A 15,890-nucleotide genomic window follows, 5' to 3' on the forward strand; every position below is an offset into this window, starting at 1 on the left:
ACTACAATATTGTTTGAGGCAACTTACTCAATCAATTTTCAAGTTTTAACTCTTTATTTTGAAAGACAACAGATTTTAACACAACGGGCTTTATGGCAAACAGTAAGAAAATACACACTAACTTTTCATAATCACTCACCGTCAGACGTCAGTCAAGCTCATCAAAATATGTCTTTTGAGTGGTAACAACAAAATTTGTAAATTCTCCAAATGAGTTTACAATGAAATATTTTTTTTACTGTAAAGTGATTATTATTTTCACTCCATTAACTACACAAAAATTAACAAAATGAGAAACATTTTTATGGCAAATGACTTTAATTTCAATGTTTTGATTCTTGAACTTTGAAAACTGTCCATGATTTTTTTTAAAACACTTGAAAGATAGAAATTTCTCCTCGACTACTGAGTAACTCGCAAATGTCAATGACAGTTTCTCCAGGGTATGGTTCAGTGACACTGTTAAAAACAGGACGTTGTGATGAACATGTTACCGAGCTGCTACGTCTCTTCCTGCAGGTATTGGCTGAACAGACCGGGAGTTGGGACGGAGCCCGATGACTGGAAGCTGGACGACCCTCAGGGAGAAGACTGTGGACACATAGATACCACAGAAAAAGCACTCAAGTCCTGGATGGACGGCTCCTGTAAGATAGCCTACAGATGGATCTGCGAAAAGGACGCTTAGATCATCCACAAACATTTTTATTCCTCATTTCATACTGTAAATAAACCAGCTAACAATTTGGAGCTGTCAGTTTGTAAGTACTGTATACTGGAGGAAATGATAAGACTATATCAATGATGGCTTCATTTTCCAACATGAGAACAATTTCAAATGTGAGATTTACTTCAGCAGCGATGCACATATTTGCTTTAATACTTCTTTTTTGTAACTTTTTTTTTCATTATGTAAAATCATATATCATAGACGTTTCTGTATTCAAGTGATAATTATGCAGAACATAAAATTGCAGAATTGAATTTGAAATATTGATTGCTATTAAAAAAATCATGAAATACATTAGCGTTTTTCTGTACCTTGTTAAATTTCAGATCTGCACACCGTAATTTACTGATTTAGAAAGTGTAATTTTTAACTGAATAAAATTGACTGTAAAAGTTTCCTTTATAAAGAAATCGTTCAAGTGCGCAAAGGTTTTAGATTCAACACATTCATCTTTAAATATTAGATCCATTGATCTTATTCACATTTTTCTTGAGTGATCTCATGTGTCAACAGGAATCAGTTAAACGATAAAAAACTATTAAATAAAAACAGATTTATCCTTTAGAATACATGTATTTGACGCACTGTATATGAGGAGTCAACGACTACTCCTGCTTTGGTTTTCTCCTCCTGCACAGTCGAGAGCACATGAATCGTATTGATCCGACCACAGTTGCTGTTAGCAACAGCAGGATTGCTAACAAAAAGCCTATGACGTCCAGAGAAAAATAGGCATACCATGGCATCTTATAAGACTCAGTGCGCAAATGTGAAGCACCTCCATGCCTCATGACAAACTCAATCCAGAAAAGACCAGTTTCCAAAGGATGCATTGGTTTATCCCGATGGAGATCGGACAGACGCTTCATGTTATTTCTGTACGAGGGATTGTGAAGGACTTCTTGTATTGTTTCCAGGAAGTTCTGGCGTGTGACTTTGGTCGCGTCCACCACCTTGGCAGCCCCCCGTGTTTCCAATCGCAAAACGTTTTCAAACTGGTCAAACAGAAGAGGGAGGCCTATTATGGGAACACCGTGGTAGATGGACTCGTAGATCCCGTTCGTACCTCCATGGGCCACAAAGGCTTTGATCTTTGGGTGGCCCAGGAGGTCGTTCTGGGGCATCCATTTCACCAGAAGGGTATTGTTGCCCAGATTGTTGGGCGGCTCACCGACATGCCTCCAAATGACCTTTTGAGGAATTTGGGCAAAGGCAGCGGCGATTTCAGAGGTAATTTCTATGGGCAGACCTTTAACCAGGGTACCCAGAGACATCAGGATGAATCCATGCTCTCCTGAACTTTGAACAAACTCCTCCAGCTCTGGTGATAAAGGCTTGGAAGGCTTACACTGAAATCCACCAATGTAGACGATGTTTGGCATAGTGGGTCTGGGGAACTCAAAGACAAAGTCCACCCTCATGAGCCAGATGTCTGCCCCCTGTAGGAGGTCATAGAAGTTCACATTTGGACCAAAGTACCTGTCCACCAGTCTGTCATAGTGAGGGCAAACTATAAACTTGTCGATGCACATGTTGAGGACATAGAGGAATACATTTTTGACTCTTTGCCCAAAGGTCATCTTGTCCGACACAGCATGTCCTGAAGTTGGGACATAGGATGTTGGTGATGGAGCGACCACGAAATGCCCCTCTCCACTGGTGACCCATCTCGCATTAAAAACGGTCGGCAGCTTAAGTTCATGTGCCACCAGAACCCCCACAGGCAAGCCCGGGTCCAGAAGAACCATGTCAAACTGAGTATCACGGATACTCTGCATTAGAGTCTTGTTCTCAAATATTTCTACACCCAACTTGCTGGCCTGCTGGTGAATCTTAGACAGCTTACCGAGCATTTCCCAATAAAAGTTCACAAAGGCACTTAGAGACGGCCCCTCTTTCTTGATCGACAGCATGTTCGCAAGCAAGGTAACGAAAAAGTCCTCCTCCTCTATGCTGATGGCTTCCGGCAGGGTGACAGTGATCGAGTGGTAATACTCTGCACTCTCTTTGACATACCAGCTGGTGGCTGTGCGGACCACGGTCACCTCATGGCCCCTGGTGTGGAGGCTCTGGATCAGCAGGTCCATGTTGACCCAGTGGCTGCCATCTACCGGGAACACCAGGATCTTCCCGCCGTGGACACTGGGACCCGTCAGGATGGACACACTCACCACCAGAAGAAGAAGAGAAAGTCCTGGGATCATGCTCTCGCTGGATTAACTCTGGGGAAAAGAAGTTAAAAAAGTCAAATTTTAACATATGTTACTTATCTCTATTGAATTCCCTCTCGCTGATCTTATTTCACCGACAAGGATTTGCAGGGTGTCCAATTTCTTTTGAAGATCAAGGGGTAGGGGTTATCTACCCCTTCAAACTACTTCAGACAGCCCTTCAATGGCGTGGTCAAATCTATGCTGACTTCATGTGGAGTGGAAGAATGGAGGGGTAGGGCCAAGTGAGGGGATATGGGACGGACCCTAAGTCTTTGAAAGGTTCCTGAGATGTCGTAGGGGTCATGTCTGCATTCACACCAGAGTTTATGGAACAATCAAAAAAAAATTGTTTTTCTCCTGTATATGAACTATCATGAAAAGTATTACATTTTCACCACCAAATATTTTATATCAAGACACCAGTTGGTTTGTGAACTGTCGTTTTGAAGCCTCGAGTTAAGCATTTAGCAAGAAACACAATAAGAAGTACCTCAAAGGTGAAGCAATTAGTTAATTATTTTATATCTATTGGATGATTGGATCTATATTAACAATCAAATAATCGCTGATCATTTTCTTGGTCTTACAGAACTTTAGATCTAACATTTTGGTTTTTTTATCTGTTGGTTGGACAAAATAAGACAATGGGGGACATCACCTTTGAATTTCAGATGTTGACGATTAAAATTCAGTTCCAGGGTTTACTCTCTCTAAAAAAGAACTTTTCTTCTTGGTGCCTGTGACACATGAAATGTCGCTGTAGCAGCTCAAAGTCCAGTGAAACTCGTGCACTGACTAATGCCTGATGTTGGTCTGATCTCCCCATGCACATTCAGCAGGGCCTTGCAAACAGGCGGAAAACACTGAGCCGAGTCCCAGCTGAGGAAAACACTCCTCTAGGTGTCAGGTCTCTGCATGTTTGTTGCAAGTTGAAAGAGGAATCTAAACGCTCATCCGTCTGCCCACAGATCAGCCACTTCCTGAACTGCTGAAACTGGCTCGAGCTATTTTTAAGGGTGAGCAAAACGGTCCTGTGTTTTTTTTTTAAAGCTCTGCAACTGAGCTGCTGTTGTTGTGTTTTAGAAGGAAAAGAGTTGGGACCTACCTGAAATCCCTGAAACTGTGCAGAAGTGTGCTTTGATCCGGCCCTGGACTGGGGAAGCCGAGTGTCTGCATGCAAAAGAATCCAAACTCCAACTTGTATTACATAAAGAACAGGGGCGGGAGGGGCTGGAGGCGGTGGTTGCGGTTGGGGGGCTGCAACAAATGGATTTCAGATGTATGTGAGAAGTGAGAAAAGTGTAGGCGGAAAGTCAGGCAGCTTTCCCCACTGAGCCCGCCCCCTCTAAGTGTAGTGGATACACTTAGGAATGCACACAACACACACACACACACACACACACACACACACACACACTGCAGTAACACGATATTTACCCAAAACAGTTGCAAAAATCTTTGCACTGACGGAAGAAAAAAGAAAACAGTTCTCAGTGTGTGTGTGTGTGTGTGAGAGAGTTTTCCTCAAGATGATTCACTTTTGGTGCTGATTGGTCAAAGGTCAAAGTTCAACAAAAGTATCCCTGCAAATGATAGAGAGACAATGTAAACTTGTATTGATCAGAAAAATTATTCCCCATCGTATGACGATGTCATACAATGAGTGACGTCATGCATTGTTCAAAAATAGCTCGTAGACACGACCTGCAGCTTACACGTTGAATAATCATTGTTGAAGATCGGACCATTAGTTTCAGAAGATGATGTTCAATGTATTTTTCTTAACGTGACATTTGCAGAAGTGTAACAGCTGCTGAAAGCACATTGAGCTCGACTTCCTTCCTGTTAAAAAAAACACCAAAAACCCAGCTGAACACAAGCTAATGTTGACACCACTTCTGCTCTCGCTCATCAGATCTCATTTCACGAGAACGCGTGAGGATGTCTCGTCTCTGCTCTCTGGCCGTGGTCGTCCTCGTCTCATCTGGAGGCTGGTGTCCGCCGGGTGCAGCGGATGTTGGCGATTTCGCTCCCTGTCTGCAGTTCTTCTACAGGTCCTGGCCCCCGAAAGGTCTGGCAGGGACCCCCATCTGCCAGCGCTACGACAACCGCTATCACTTCGCCACGTTGTACAGTCGACCGCGCCGCTCGCCGTGGTTCTCGGCCTATTTGTACACGCCGCCGGCGGGAAAGAGGCCCTCGGCTTCCTGGAAGTTTGAGCCACAGGTGCTAAACATTGAAATTATTGTCCGAGGGGAAATTATTGATGATTATTGAGGAAAAAATTGTGTTTAGAGAGGAAACAAATCTATTCTTTAATCACATTCAGGTGATCTGTGAAGTCGTATTTAATTTGCTGGTGTATCAGACGTGTTTTTTTAATTTTACAGCTTGTTTGCGTTTGCACTCAAGCACATGGTTTTATATCTCATTTTGTAGATGCTTATTTTCCAGTTTGATATTTGCAATAAACTGTTTGTATTTCACACAGTGGTAGACACTGCTCCGTGTTTCCTAGGCAGTAAAATGAGAAGAAAATGAGGAAATGAGCCTCAGTAAACTTCTTCATTGTGAGGTGACCTCTCACGCGGAGACAATTATCGCTGAGATACTCATATTTTTTCGATTTGATTCAGATTCCGGCATAGAAAAACGGATCTGGCCAAAAGTATGCGGTCAACAGGACAATAACATGTGTACTTGAATTGAATTGAATTTAAATCATTGTTATTCCCACCACCAAACACAACAAATCAATGTATCTTGTTTTCCCTCTCTACAATAAAACAGTTAGCCTACCCAGAAGCTGGCGGCAACATGAGCCCCTTCCCTCCGGGCCCGGTGGACCAGAAGGTGGTGGACAGCCAGGCGGTGGAGCTGGACTACATTAATTCCACCTTCACCCGAGGCCACATGAACCCCAGCCTTCACCACCAGAGCCACGAGGACCGCTCGGCCACCTTCACCCTCACCAACGTGGTTCCCCAGAAGGTCGGCTCCAACGACGGACCCTGGGAGGTCCTGGAGGCGACGGTCAACAAAACCCTCTCGGCCTACTGCCTCGGAGAGGCCTACGTGGTGACCGGCGCCATCCCTTATCAGGCCGGGGAGCACTGGCTCAAGAATCACCGCGTGGCTGTGCCGGAGTACATCTGGTCGGCCTACTGCTGCCCCAACTACAACAACAGCCTTCCAGAGGAGCTGAAGGACGCCTTTCCCACGTACGCCGCCATCGGCCGCAACGACCGCAACAGCACCGAGGAGATCGTGCCTGTTAGCCAGTCGGCCAAGAAACAGTTCTGGGGATATGACGTGAGGCAGATGCCGCTGGAAACTCTCGAGATGTATCTGAAGGACAGGTTCGCTGCTGTGGTCAGCGTTTTCTATGAGCAGTGCTCTGGATCCGACTGATTCGCCCACATCGCAGTGTCAGAGTAATTTCGACTGTTGAGTCGTTACCTGTCATTTAATTTCATTCTGACAAATTCATTTTCACTACTTGTCCAAGCACAAAGCGCGGCACAAAAGCTGCTTGGTTACGATTGGGAAAGATTGTGGTCCTGGTTAAAAGAAACCAACATTGACTGTGAGGCTCAGGGCGAAAACATTTTTTCATTTTTTTACAGTGTACACGACAAACCTGAAGAGTAGCTGAAACCAAACTTTCTTTCTTTGTCACTTGACAGACCGGAAGGAGCGTAAACCTTATAAACAAGTAATCACACTAGAGCGACTGGTCAGTCACCGCTGGAGTTGAATCCAAACATCTGGACTTTACGGTTCACGACGTCCTCCGACGGAAGCTTCAATTATCAAACCATGACCTCTTTCTTTTTAAACTTTTTATTTGCTGCCATTTCCTGAATTTAAAGGTTTTAATAGAAAAACCTTCAAATGACTTTATGCTACTTTACTTCTGACAAACAAAAGGAAAAATTCACAGGACTAAAAATAGGTTGTTTTATTATAGTACAACTCTCATATTGTGAGGAGACGCTTAGCTTAGCATAAAGACTGGAAAATGGGGAAAACAGCTAGCTTCTCCCAAAGCTGACAAAAAAGTTACTAGTGCAGCTAAAGCTCAATATTCAACATATTGTAATTGTTTACTCCAAAGTATGAACAACAACCTACTAGCTCCATCATTTTCTGTATGAAATTTAACAAACAACATGTCAATGACCTAATTGTGGTGTTGACATGTTTCGATACAATTGTTACAGAGCCAGGCTAAGTGCTCCAGTTTTTATGTTGAGCTAAGCTAACTGGCTAGAACTAGCAGCCAGTTAGCTTAGCTTATCATAAAGACTGAGCTAAGCTTGTCTCTGTAATAAATGGTGTTTCACGGTTCATAACGCTATGCTAAACTAAGCTAAGCTAACTGGCTGCTGGTCGTAGCCTTACACTTAACTCTTGGAAAGCTGATTTAAGGGGGAAGTGATTCATGTACCTCAACATGGGTTTGCAGTTTATACTGCACCCGACACCCATGACCACTAGGTGGCCTCATTGTGCAATACATGCAGCTGCTGGACAGTCGGAGCCTCTGGTGACTGTCGGCTGCAACTCGGAGGAATTCATTTGTACAGAATCCATTTCTTTTTTTCAACAATCACCAGATCTCACTGTCTTATGAGTGCGTTTGTGTTTCATCTCTGGATTTAACAAATAATGAGACTGATCTTTCTTTTGATTTGTCTTACTGTTAAAATTAACATCACATATATTTGCATATTTCACTCTTGTTGGAGGTTTCCTGACTGGACATGAATATATATGAAAGTAGAAATTGTATTTTTTGTCTTTTAAATCAGGGAGAAATAAATAATAAAACGACTAATTTCGATGAAAAAAACTTGCTCCACGAGTTCGACTTGACTGTGAAGCTTTGCTGAGACAAGGGTTTGTTTTTTTCTCTTTCTTTTTAAAATGATAACCGAGACACACGTCATGTCACATCAGCCTCGCTGTGGATTTATTGCATGAACAGATGGTACAGTACATGTACAGTACAGGTACAGATGTACAAAGGGTTAAACATTCCCAACACTACACTACGGGTGTGAAAAAACTGAATCACCAGATTAGTAACTTTGGTGCATCCCGGGTGAGAAGACCTTGTCCCACAACTCCACCTTCATTATGGCCCTGCCCATCGGGGACATTGTCAACTTGACGTCCAGGCTGGCGCCCTCGTACGTCATCCCCCCGCCGTTGGCCTCCTGCCGCACGAAGCCCTTCTGCTCTTTGTTGTAATACATCTCTTTGTACAGGGCCTCGTTGCACTCCTTGCCCAGGCTGAAGATCCCCGCTGCCATCCAGTTCTTGTACATGCTGAAGTCGTAGGGCACGGAGAACATTATCGCGACTGTCTCTTTGGCGGCGTTGCTCTTCCTCTCGAACAGGTCGTAGGTCAGGACGCCCACTGCACCGCAGGCTTTGGCGCTGGTCTTGGTGAAGTTGCACACCTCGGTTTTCAGTGGACGCACCGTGGGCTGGGGCGGGCTGTGGGTGCAGCCGCTCTCCAGGTAAACCCTTTTTTTTTCAAAGAGAAGAAAGAAGGGGATTGAAGGTAAGAGGGAGGATTAGATGACAAAAAGGTGAACCGGTGTCGATCCACGCAAAGTCACTGTGCGTATTTCTTCACCAGCCTTCCACGGTTCGAGTCACACTCACTTGGGGTCCAGGAGGCAGTAGTTGTTGGTGAGGTTGGTGATCTCGATGGTGACATTTCTCCGGCTCGTCAGGTTGGCGGACAGAGCCTCTGCTGATTCACTCATTGTGTTGCTTGGAACAGCTGAGACAGAGGAAGAGCGGTGTGAAAAACCTGCGAGCAGCAGATGTGCGTTACGATGCGCCGCCGCACGCCGCTGCTCACAGTGTCCGTCATAACACAGTAATGACGCCGAGTCGAATCCTCCTACAACACAGTTCAGTGAGCGATGTTTGTCTGGCTTACCTGTCCGGATCCCAGGTGTGTGTCTGACTCGGGCAGCGGCGGGTCTGAAACAGTGCTCACACACCTTGGTTCGTTCTTGTTGGAGAATGTGTCACGCCCACATCTGGCTCCGCCCACGTCTGGCTCCGCCCACATCACACACCGCACCCTCTGCACTTCTGACTCGGGCACGTACAGCGAATGGAGGCGAGAAGACGGGGTGTAACCATCGCTTCCCACATGACAGGAGGTTTTGATTTGCTTTTGTTTCTCTCACTGCGGTCTTGCAGTGCAGCAGCGAAAAGCAGGTTCGTTGAGTTTTTTCCGTGACATTGCCTCATATGCAGTGTCTCATCAGGCAACACACCTGTCTGCACGGAGACACTCACACTGTGTTTCTTGTATTCATTTTACCCAAAGTAAAGTATGATTCGTGTTTTGTCAAATGAAAAGATGCAAAACGTATCATCTTCGTATCAGTTGGGGTTTTTCTGTGCACAAAATCAGAGGTGATTCAATCAAAGTCAAAGACAAGAAATTGGTCAGACTTGTTTTTATTTAAAGCACCCATGCATGACAGGAATGACAGAAATATGAACAGGAATATTTCTTTTGCTTCACCTGTGTTCTATAATTCATTCCGCACCTTTGCAATCAATTGGTGCAGAACTCTTTATCCTCATCGCAGCACGAACCGACTCATCTGCCCATCTTGTCGTACAACTCAAGTTTGATGATGGCTTTGCCCTGATCCGACATGCAGGCCCTCAGGTCCACCACCCGCCCCTCGTACTTCACCCCGGAGCCGTCGGCCTCGTGGCGGACGAAGTTGGTGAAATCCTTCTTGTTGTACATTTGATCGAACAGCTTGCCGTCGCAGGCGTGCGTGTGCTCGAAGATGCCCACGCCCAGCCAGTTCTTGTAGAAGTTGTAGTCGAAGGGCACCGAGAACATGACGGCGATCAGCTCGTTGCAGTGGCGACTGCGCATGTCGAACAGCTCGTAGGTCAGGACGCCCACGGCGCCGGACGCCGTGTTGTCGTCCTTGGTGAAGGAGCACACCTCGGTCTTGGTGGTGCGCACGGTGGGCTGCGGAGGGCTGAAGGTGAAACCGCTCTCCATGTGAATCCTGCAGAGGACAGAGAGCACAACGTGGATATTATCAGCTAGATGTACTTGAAGTATCCAAAGCCAAAGTACTTGTCCTGCAGAGAAACTGGTCCCTGAGACTAATGTTGATATTGTGCAACAACAACTCACATAAATCCGAGTCATGAGATTATAGAATATTTTCCCTCTGATATGAAATGGAATATTTCTATGAGGTTGTACAGAATGAAGTAAAATACAAGAACGTCAGAGCTCAACTGTTCAGATACTTGAGTAAATGTACTTGGTCACTTTCCCCCACCGGGAGTCACGTGGACATAGATTCAAGCGTCTTCATCGGTTCAGACTCAATATGGACGTGCGCTCACTTCATCATCATCATCATCATCATCATCATCAGTCTGTGCTTCTTACTTTGGGTTGACGAGGCAGTAGACGCCGCTGACGTTGGTGATCTCTATGGTGCAGTTGCGGTTGGTGGTGAGGTTGACCGAGTGGGACTCTGCGGTCTCAGGCATGGTGGCGGCTGCTGGGAAGGCCTGAGCGACAGAGGACACAGAAAGAAAGAAATACGACTTTTATCCATCAACATTACCGCTTTTGACATTTTGCTTTTCAAAACAAACGCAGCTCAAACGAACCCTGCACAGAAATCCTGTCGGGTACTTACTGTACGTTAAGTCGCGCACCGGGGGAAGGCAGAGAGTCCTCTGAGAGGAGGAAGGAGCTGGGTTTGGAGGCACGCAGGTAGACACACCTTCAGTCACACCTCACGCTGTAGGTGTGTTCTGAGCTCGCTGTTCAGGAGACATCTGCACCAATGAGCATGTGATGCGAGCCACAGGACACCGGGGCTGAGGGGTGAGGGTTTGTACCGATGATCCCTGGGCGGAAAAATACTCCGCAAGCAGTCGTGCTGATCGGAGCGCAGGCGTTGGCGGTGAAATACCTGAATGTCTGGTGACATTTGACGAGCAAAGAGCAGCGGCCGCACCCTGTGGACACGTCTCCTGACGACCGTGACTCATTTTGGAAGAAGCCCAAATCCTCCGGAGTGATGAATTGGGGTTTTTCAGTAGATTTCTCTCGTGCACAATGAAAGAAGTCTTTGTCTTTTTACAGCTTCCTGAGTCAATCTCAGCCATCACCGTGACTGCAAGTCACAGTGGACGGGTCACGGAACGAGTCTGCGGAGGTTCGTCTACAGATGTCACAGAAAGAGAAGCACGACCACCGCAAAGACACAAAAAACTATCACAGAGACAAAAATATCCACAAAGAAACATTTAATAAGTGCTGCAAACCACTGCAAGGGGAAACTAAATGACCACAATGAACAATAATCAACGTAACAACTACAGAGATGCAAAGAGAGACGCACACAACCACATAGGAACAACTGCAAAGACGCACAAAGAGACAAAGTCAAATGCCAAACAACAAAACAGTGATGCGAAATAACTACGAAAAGCAGAAAGACGAGTACAAAGAGACGCCGAATGACGACCAGATGAAAGATGAAGTACAACCACAAAGAGACGCTGTGACGAAGTGGGGGACATCCGTCCCCACCGCTCGGCCCTTTCCACAAGTCTTCTTCTACATGCGTTCATTTTGCTTTTAATTTAGCATTGCTAAGCTAACGTTGCTTCACCCACTATCCCGGGTTTGTTTGTTGGTGTTAGCATCATGTTACAGTTCACTCCGAAGAATAATGTACGTTGAAGCCAGAAGTAACTTTCACTTCGTCTTTATTAAGTTGCAGGTTTGGAAATTGTTTAATAGTTTGTTTCTCTGTCGATGCCTAGAATTGTTTGTTCCTTCGCTCAGAGCCACCATGCAGTCAGAGAGGCCCCGCCCACAACTTCCTGGTTTTTCTGGTGTTGGTGATGTCATCGCTGACATCATGGGTCAGACCAACGGCTGGGGGGTTTTCTTTTTAGTGGAAATGTTTGGTTTGATAGTTTAATGTTTGTGAGTCAAATGTGTCGAGGTGAGAAACCTTTCAGAGACTCGGATAGAAATGTAATGAGCTTGGGAGAGGAGCTGAATGACGATTTATGTTTCCTGGTGCTGCGTTCACTGTCTGTTTCATCCCTCGGTCAGTACTGGTGTGGGCTGAAGGCGTGTAGGTGTTGATTGAACGCTCTATATATTCAGTAGCATGCTCGGGCTTCTCGAGGGGAAAGAACAAGGTGAGTCTGTGAACATGTGCGTGCATGAGTTCATTTTCATGAGTTCATTTTCATGAGTTCATTTTCATGAGTTCATTTTCATGAGTTCATTTTCATGAGTTCATTTTTACAGATTTATTTTCTTTGAGTTTAACTAAGTTTGAATAAACGTTCACCTTGAGTCGGACTTCCTTCCACCTTCCTTTGACATTGGAGCCAAACTATCTTACAGACACAAAATGAAACGTAAAACGACGACAACAAAGACACGACATTCCCACAAAGAGACTGTGTCTTGTGGTGGACAGAATATCACCTCGTATGTGACGAATGTCCGAGTGACGGAGCCTCGGGCACAGTCGCTGTAACCAGTCGTGCTGGTTCAACGACGCGGTGTCGCCCTCCCTCCCACGCGTCTGTCGAACAATACGAGGCGCAACCTCAGATTTGTCAAAGCACGCCGACAGAAAATATGTGTCAAATTTGAAAAAAGAAAGAGAAATGTCAGCACATAGCAACTGTCAAAGCACAAAAGTATTGTTAGAGTTTTTTAATGGGGTTTACATTGATTCTGTAAATGTACTTTGATTCAATTTTATTTGGTCCCATCCACTAACATGGAAGGGGCGGGGTTTATGTCTGCAGCCAACCACCATCAAGAAGATGAACTAACAGTCAACAGTGAATTCACAGCCAATTGCTGCCACCTAGTGACCTAACTAGTGTATCACATGACAAAGAGATTATATATTTAATCTACACTGATCTCTGAAATGTAACTGCTGTAAATCCATCGTGGCGACGGAGAACTTTAATCCCTGAATGCATTTTTTCGGGACTCTTTTTCAGCGGGGGATTAATATTACATATTTGTGCTCTGGTTATTATTTCTGGCAGCGGGACGGTTTATGTCCGATTGAGTGAAGAGGAACAATAATGTGTGACGTGTTTTAAATGCGGAGCACAGAGGAACACGATATAATCAGACTGTCAACAGTCTCAGTGGGATGACGTCATTGTCTGTTTGTTGGTGATTTTAATAAGATTTTGTTATTAATAAGAAGAGAAACCCCGGTTCTATATTTCAGAACTTCCTCGGCTCAGAGGTTCTGAGGGAACGCGGCTCCAGCGGCGACGGACGTCAGACCCGTCTTCTCTCCTATCCACCCGTTGTAGTTGGTCACCCGGCTGTAGACGCCGGGTCGGTACTCCTTGGCGCAGCCGTCGCCCCAGCTGATGACCCCGAACTGGAAGAGCCTGCCGCCGACCTCACACACCAGAGGCCCCCCCGAGTCTCCCTGTGGGACGGAGACGAGCAGCGTCAGAGGCGGTTCAGCGGGGAGGCCCGGTCGAGTCGGGACACGTACACATACCTCGCAGGCGTCCTGGCTCCAGTCGGGACGACCGGCGCAGAACATGTTGTCGCTGATCATGTTTTCATAATAGTCCTTGTGCCGACACACGTCGTCGGCGAGGAGGTTTACCCGAGCCTCCCTGAGGTACTGAGACCGGTACCACAACGCTGCAGGGGAGAGAGAAATCTATCAAGGGCAAGTGTTGAAGGTGCACTGTTACCTTTCCTACACGTCATTCATACTGTATATTTATGAAGTCAGTTAGTTGTGGTTGAAAGTGTTGAACAAGGACCTTTGAGATTCTGAGACCGGTCCAACACTTGTCACTGGTCTGAAACCAGAATATTTCCTGGATGTGTAGACGTGAAAGTCCCTAATATTCATGTTCCCCAGAGGATGAATCCTTCGCTGCCCGTTCCTCTCGCATCACTGCGACGGATTATATTTACTGAACGCCTTCCGACACAATCGCGTCTCCTCAGGAGAAATTCATACGACTTACGACTTGTTCAATGCTTTGGTTCATCTGACAATTTGGTTTCTGGTTTCGAGATGAATGTATGAAAATGGCTGATGTGTATTTTAACATGCTATTCATTTTCTTATTCATCCTTCTATATTCTGCTATATTGTAAAATTGTCTTCCTAAAGCTGGAACCCGTTTTAGACGACGGGTGATGTTTGATCCTTGTCCCCTTGTGCCTCCTCGGTAAAGAGACACATTCCCTCGCTTGGTGCGGAGGATGTATGGGATGACCAAGACATTTTTGCCGTCACAGCCCTCGGGGGACGTTCTTCCTCACCCTGTTTCTCTTTCCCGTATCCGGCGATCTCACAGGCGACGCCGGGCTGGAGGCTCTGCCGAGGCGGCGGCAGGCAGACGGCCTTCACCGTCCTGCTCTCCTCCGCACACTTACCGCCGCGAGCCCTCAGCTTCAGCAGGGCTGCAAGACAAGACGGCCCGTTGGTCTGATTTCATCCGGAGGTTAAGACACGAGGGAGTTGAATCAGGAGCGACCGGACTCGGTTGTAGTTCCTTGAAGACGGTGGAACGTCTTCATGCAGCTACAACCGAGTCGGGTCGCTCCTGATTCCACTGGACGCTGTGTTGATTCAGGCGAACGTGTTGATGGATACACATGAGACGGTTCTGAGAGTCTGGACGAAGATCGACGTCGTTGACAACTGAACCTGCGAGCGGCTGGCGGCTCGTTCCTACCGATGTCATTGTTGAAGTTGCCCTCGCTGTCGTCGAACCCGTCGTGCACGATGATCTTCTCCACCCTGAACCTCTGCTCCGCCGTCGGGTCGCTCTCGTTCAGAGCGTTCCTCCCCAGGACGACGGAGAAGCGCCGCTCTTTGTCGTGGGAGCTGAAACAACACAAGGTTCACAGCGATCGGTCCAAATCTCTGCTTCTCGTCTCTCGCCACCTGCCGCGGTTTCGCTGAGTGACCTCACTTCCTACCCGTGGGGGAAGCAGTGGGCGGCCGACAGGACCCAGCAGTCCGAGATCAGGCTGCCCCCGCAGCGGAAAACCTTCTCCCCGGACTCGCTGCGCCAAAATATGGCAGCGACCCACGGGTGGGCCTCCGCGGTGGCAACGGTTCCGCCCACGATCTTCATCTGCTTCCTTCTGCTGCGCTGGCCGCAGGTCGACGCGGCAGCTGGAGGATTAAACAAAGATCAGAACATGCGGAGGCGAAGAGCGCGAACGTGTGATACGACGAGGCCGGCGAGGGTTGGAGGGAGATTCCAGGATCTTGACTTGAACCTAACGTGACCTCTGACCCGACCTGCTCTGACCCGTGTTGACCTCACCTGGCGGTGCCGGCGCTGTGGCCGCAGGCGGCGGCGAAGCTGGAACTGTGAGATCAGAGAAGATTTTCAAGACATCCGGACAACTCTGGATTAGATTTTTCTTGGAAGACCAAGGAGTCCACTTACGTGACTCTGAGCCACAGCGCGGGATGTGGCAGTATTCCTTCACCAGCCGCTGGTTCCTCCGGACCTGACACCACGGACGCCGTCTGAACAACAGGTTTCTGTGGGAGAGACGCTCGGGCCTTATGGCGGTTCTCAGACTTTATGTTTTTTTTTTTATTCTGACTGCCGACAGTACGGCAGGTACCTGCAGTGGTTGTGTCTCCCTTCATTCACATCCGACGACATGAATCTCTCCCTGGTGTCGGAGTCCCACTGCTCACATGTCCGTCCTCTCGCCGACCTGGACACGGTGCCTCTGTAGTACAGCCCCACGCCCTCGTAGCACTGAGCAGCTTTGTCTGAAGGAACCACAATTACAATTTCTTATCAAAAAGGTGAAGATTGTGGTTCGCATGTGGGATCCTCACCTGTCTCGCAGCGCCCCC

The 15,890-nt window shown here is 46.9% G+C and overlaps 5 protein-coding genes across 6 annotated transcripts in view; 1 reads left to right on the forward strand and 4 right to left on the reverse strand.

The window, feature by feature from the left end:
* Positions 1–35: 35 nt before the first annotated feature.
* LOC118287192 (UDP-glucuronosyltransferase 1-2) lies at positions 36–4,269 on the reverse strand. The gene is made up of 2 exons (XM_035612147.2): positions 4,049–4,269; positions 36–2,952 (listed from the first exon to the last, which is right to left on the reverse strand). The coding sequence occupies exon 2, from the start codon at positions 2,932–2,934 to the stop codon at positions 1,336–1,338; it is 1,599 nt and encodes a 532-aa protein (XP_035468040.1). The 5' UTR covers positions 2,935–2,952; positions 4,049–4,269; the 3' UTR covers positions 36–1,335.
* On the forward strand, positions 3,805–7,802 carry LOC118287210 (endonuclease domain-containing 1 protein-like). Of its 2 annotated transcripts, XM_035612183.2 has the most exons (3): positions 3,805–3,959; positions 4,859–5,169; positions 5,734–7,802. In XM_035612183.2, exons 2-3 carry the CDS (start codon positions 4,885–4,887, stop codon positions 6,352–6,354), a joined length of 906 nt encoding a protein of 301 aa, XP_035468076.1. In that variant the 5' UTR covers positions 3,805–3,959; positions 4,859–4,884; the 3' UTR covers positions 6,355–7,802. The 2 variants fall into 2 exon arrangements, with proteins under 2 accessions (XP_035468076.1, XP_035468075.2); XM_035612182.2 differs by lacking the exon at positions 3,805–3,959 and having other exon boundaries at positions 4,810–5,169.
* Positions 7,803–7,891: 89 nt separating this feature from the next.
* LOC118287217 (DELTA-stichotoxin-She4a) lies at positions 7,892–9,063 on the reverse strand. Its single transcript, XM_035612194.2, has 3 exons — positions 8,903–9,063; positions 8,620–8,740; positions 7,892–8,478 (listed from the first exon to the last, which is right to left on the reverse strand). Exons 2-3 carry the CDS (start codon positions 8,721–8,723, stop codon positions 8,028–8,030), a joined length of 555 nt encoding a protein of 184 aa, XP_035468087.1. The 5' UTR covers positions 8,724–8,740; positions 8,903–9,063; the 3' UTR covers positions 7,892–8,027.
* A 356-nt stretch (positions 9,064–9,419) lies between these two features.
* LOC118287218 (bryoporin) lies at positions 9,420–10,822 on the reverse strand. Its single transcript, XM_035612195.2, has 3 exons — positions 10,662–10,822; positions 10,406–10,530; positions 9,420–10,010 (listed from the first exon to the last, which is right to left on the reverse strand). The coding sequence occupies exons 2-3, from the start codon at positions 10,507–10,509 to the stop codon at positions 9,581–9,583; spliced, it is 534 nt and encodes a 177-aa protein (XP_035468088.1). The 5' UTR covers positions 10,510–10,530; positions 10,662–10,822; the 3' UTR covers positions 9,420–9,580.
* Positions 10,823–12,700: 1,878 nt separating this feature from the next.
* plaub (plasminogen activator, urokinase b) overlaps positions 12,701–15,890 on the reverse strand; it is a 3,710-nt gene continuing 520 nt past the window's right edge. Inside the window, exons 3-11 of the mRNA XM_035612152.2 lie at positions 15,873–15,890; positions 15,650–15,803; positions 15,466–15,563; positions 15,340–15,384; positions 14,987–15,185; positions 14,740–14,891; positions 14,324–14,464; positions 13,539–13,687; positions 12,701–13,463 (exon numbers count right to left, since the gene is read on the reverse strand). The exon at positions 15,873–15,890 is cut by the window's right edge and continues 87 nt beyond it. Of these exons, the coding sequence (XP_035468045.2) occupies positions 13,266–13,463; positions 13,539–13,687; positions 14,324–14,464; positions 14,740–14,891; positions 14,987–15,185; positions 15,340–15,384; positions 15,466–15,563; positions 15,650–15,803; positions 15,873–15,890 (1,154 nt within the window). The 3' untranslated portion in view covers positions 12,701–13,265. The remainder of the gene's footprint in view (positions 13,464–13,538; positions 13,688–14,323; positions 14,465–14,739; positions 14,892–14,986; positions 15,186–15,339; positions 15,385–15,465; positions 15,564–15,649; positions 15,804–15,872) is intronic.

The sequence above is a fragment of the Scophthalmus maximus genome, chromosome 16 (genome assembly GCF_022379125.1).
Source record: "Scophthalmus maximus strain ysfricsl-2021 chromosome 16, ASM2237912v1, whole genome shotgun sequence".
NCBI classification, from domain to species: domain Eukaryota; kingdom Metazoa; phylum Chordata; class Actinopteri; order Pleuronectiformes; family Scophthalmidae; genus Scophthalmus; species Scophthalmus maximus.

Coding starts and splice junctions, on each gene's coding strand:
- LOC118287192 (XM_035612147.2), bottom strand. CDS start 2,934: ATGATCCCAGGACTTTCTCTTCTTCTTCTGGTGGTGAGTGTGTCCATC.
- LOC118287210 (XM_035612183.2), top strand. CDS start 4,885: ATGTCTCGTCTCTGCTCTCTGGCCGTGGTCGTCCTCGTCTCATCTGGA. Junction 5,170..5,733: donor CCTGGAAGTTTGAGCCACAG/GTGCTAAACATT, acceptor ACAATAAAACAG/TTAGCCTACCCAGAAGCTGG.
- LOC118287217 (XM_035612194.2), bottom strand. CDS start 8,723: ATGAGTGAATCAGCAGAGGCTCTGTCCGCCAACCTGACGAGCCGGAGA. Junction 8,479..8,619: donor TACTGCCTCCTGGACCCCAA/GTGAGTGTGACT, acceptor TGAAAAAAAAAG/GGTTTACCTGGAGAGCGGCT.
- LOC118287218 (XM_035612195.2), bottom strand. CDS start 10,509: ATGCCTGAGACCGCAGAGTCCCACTCGGTCAACCTCACCACCAACCGC. Junction 10,011..10,405: donor TACTGCCTCGTCAACCCAAA/GTAAGAAGCACA, acceptor TGTCCTCTGCAG/GATTCACATGGAGAGCGGTT.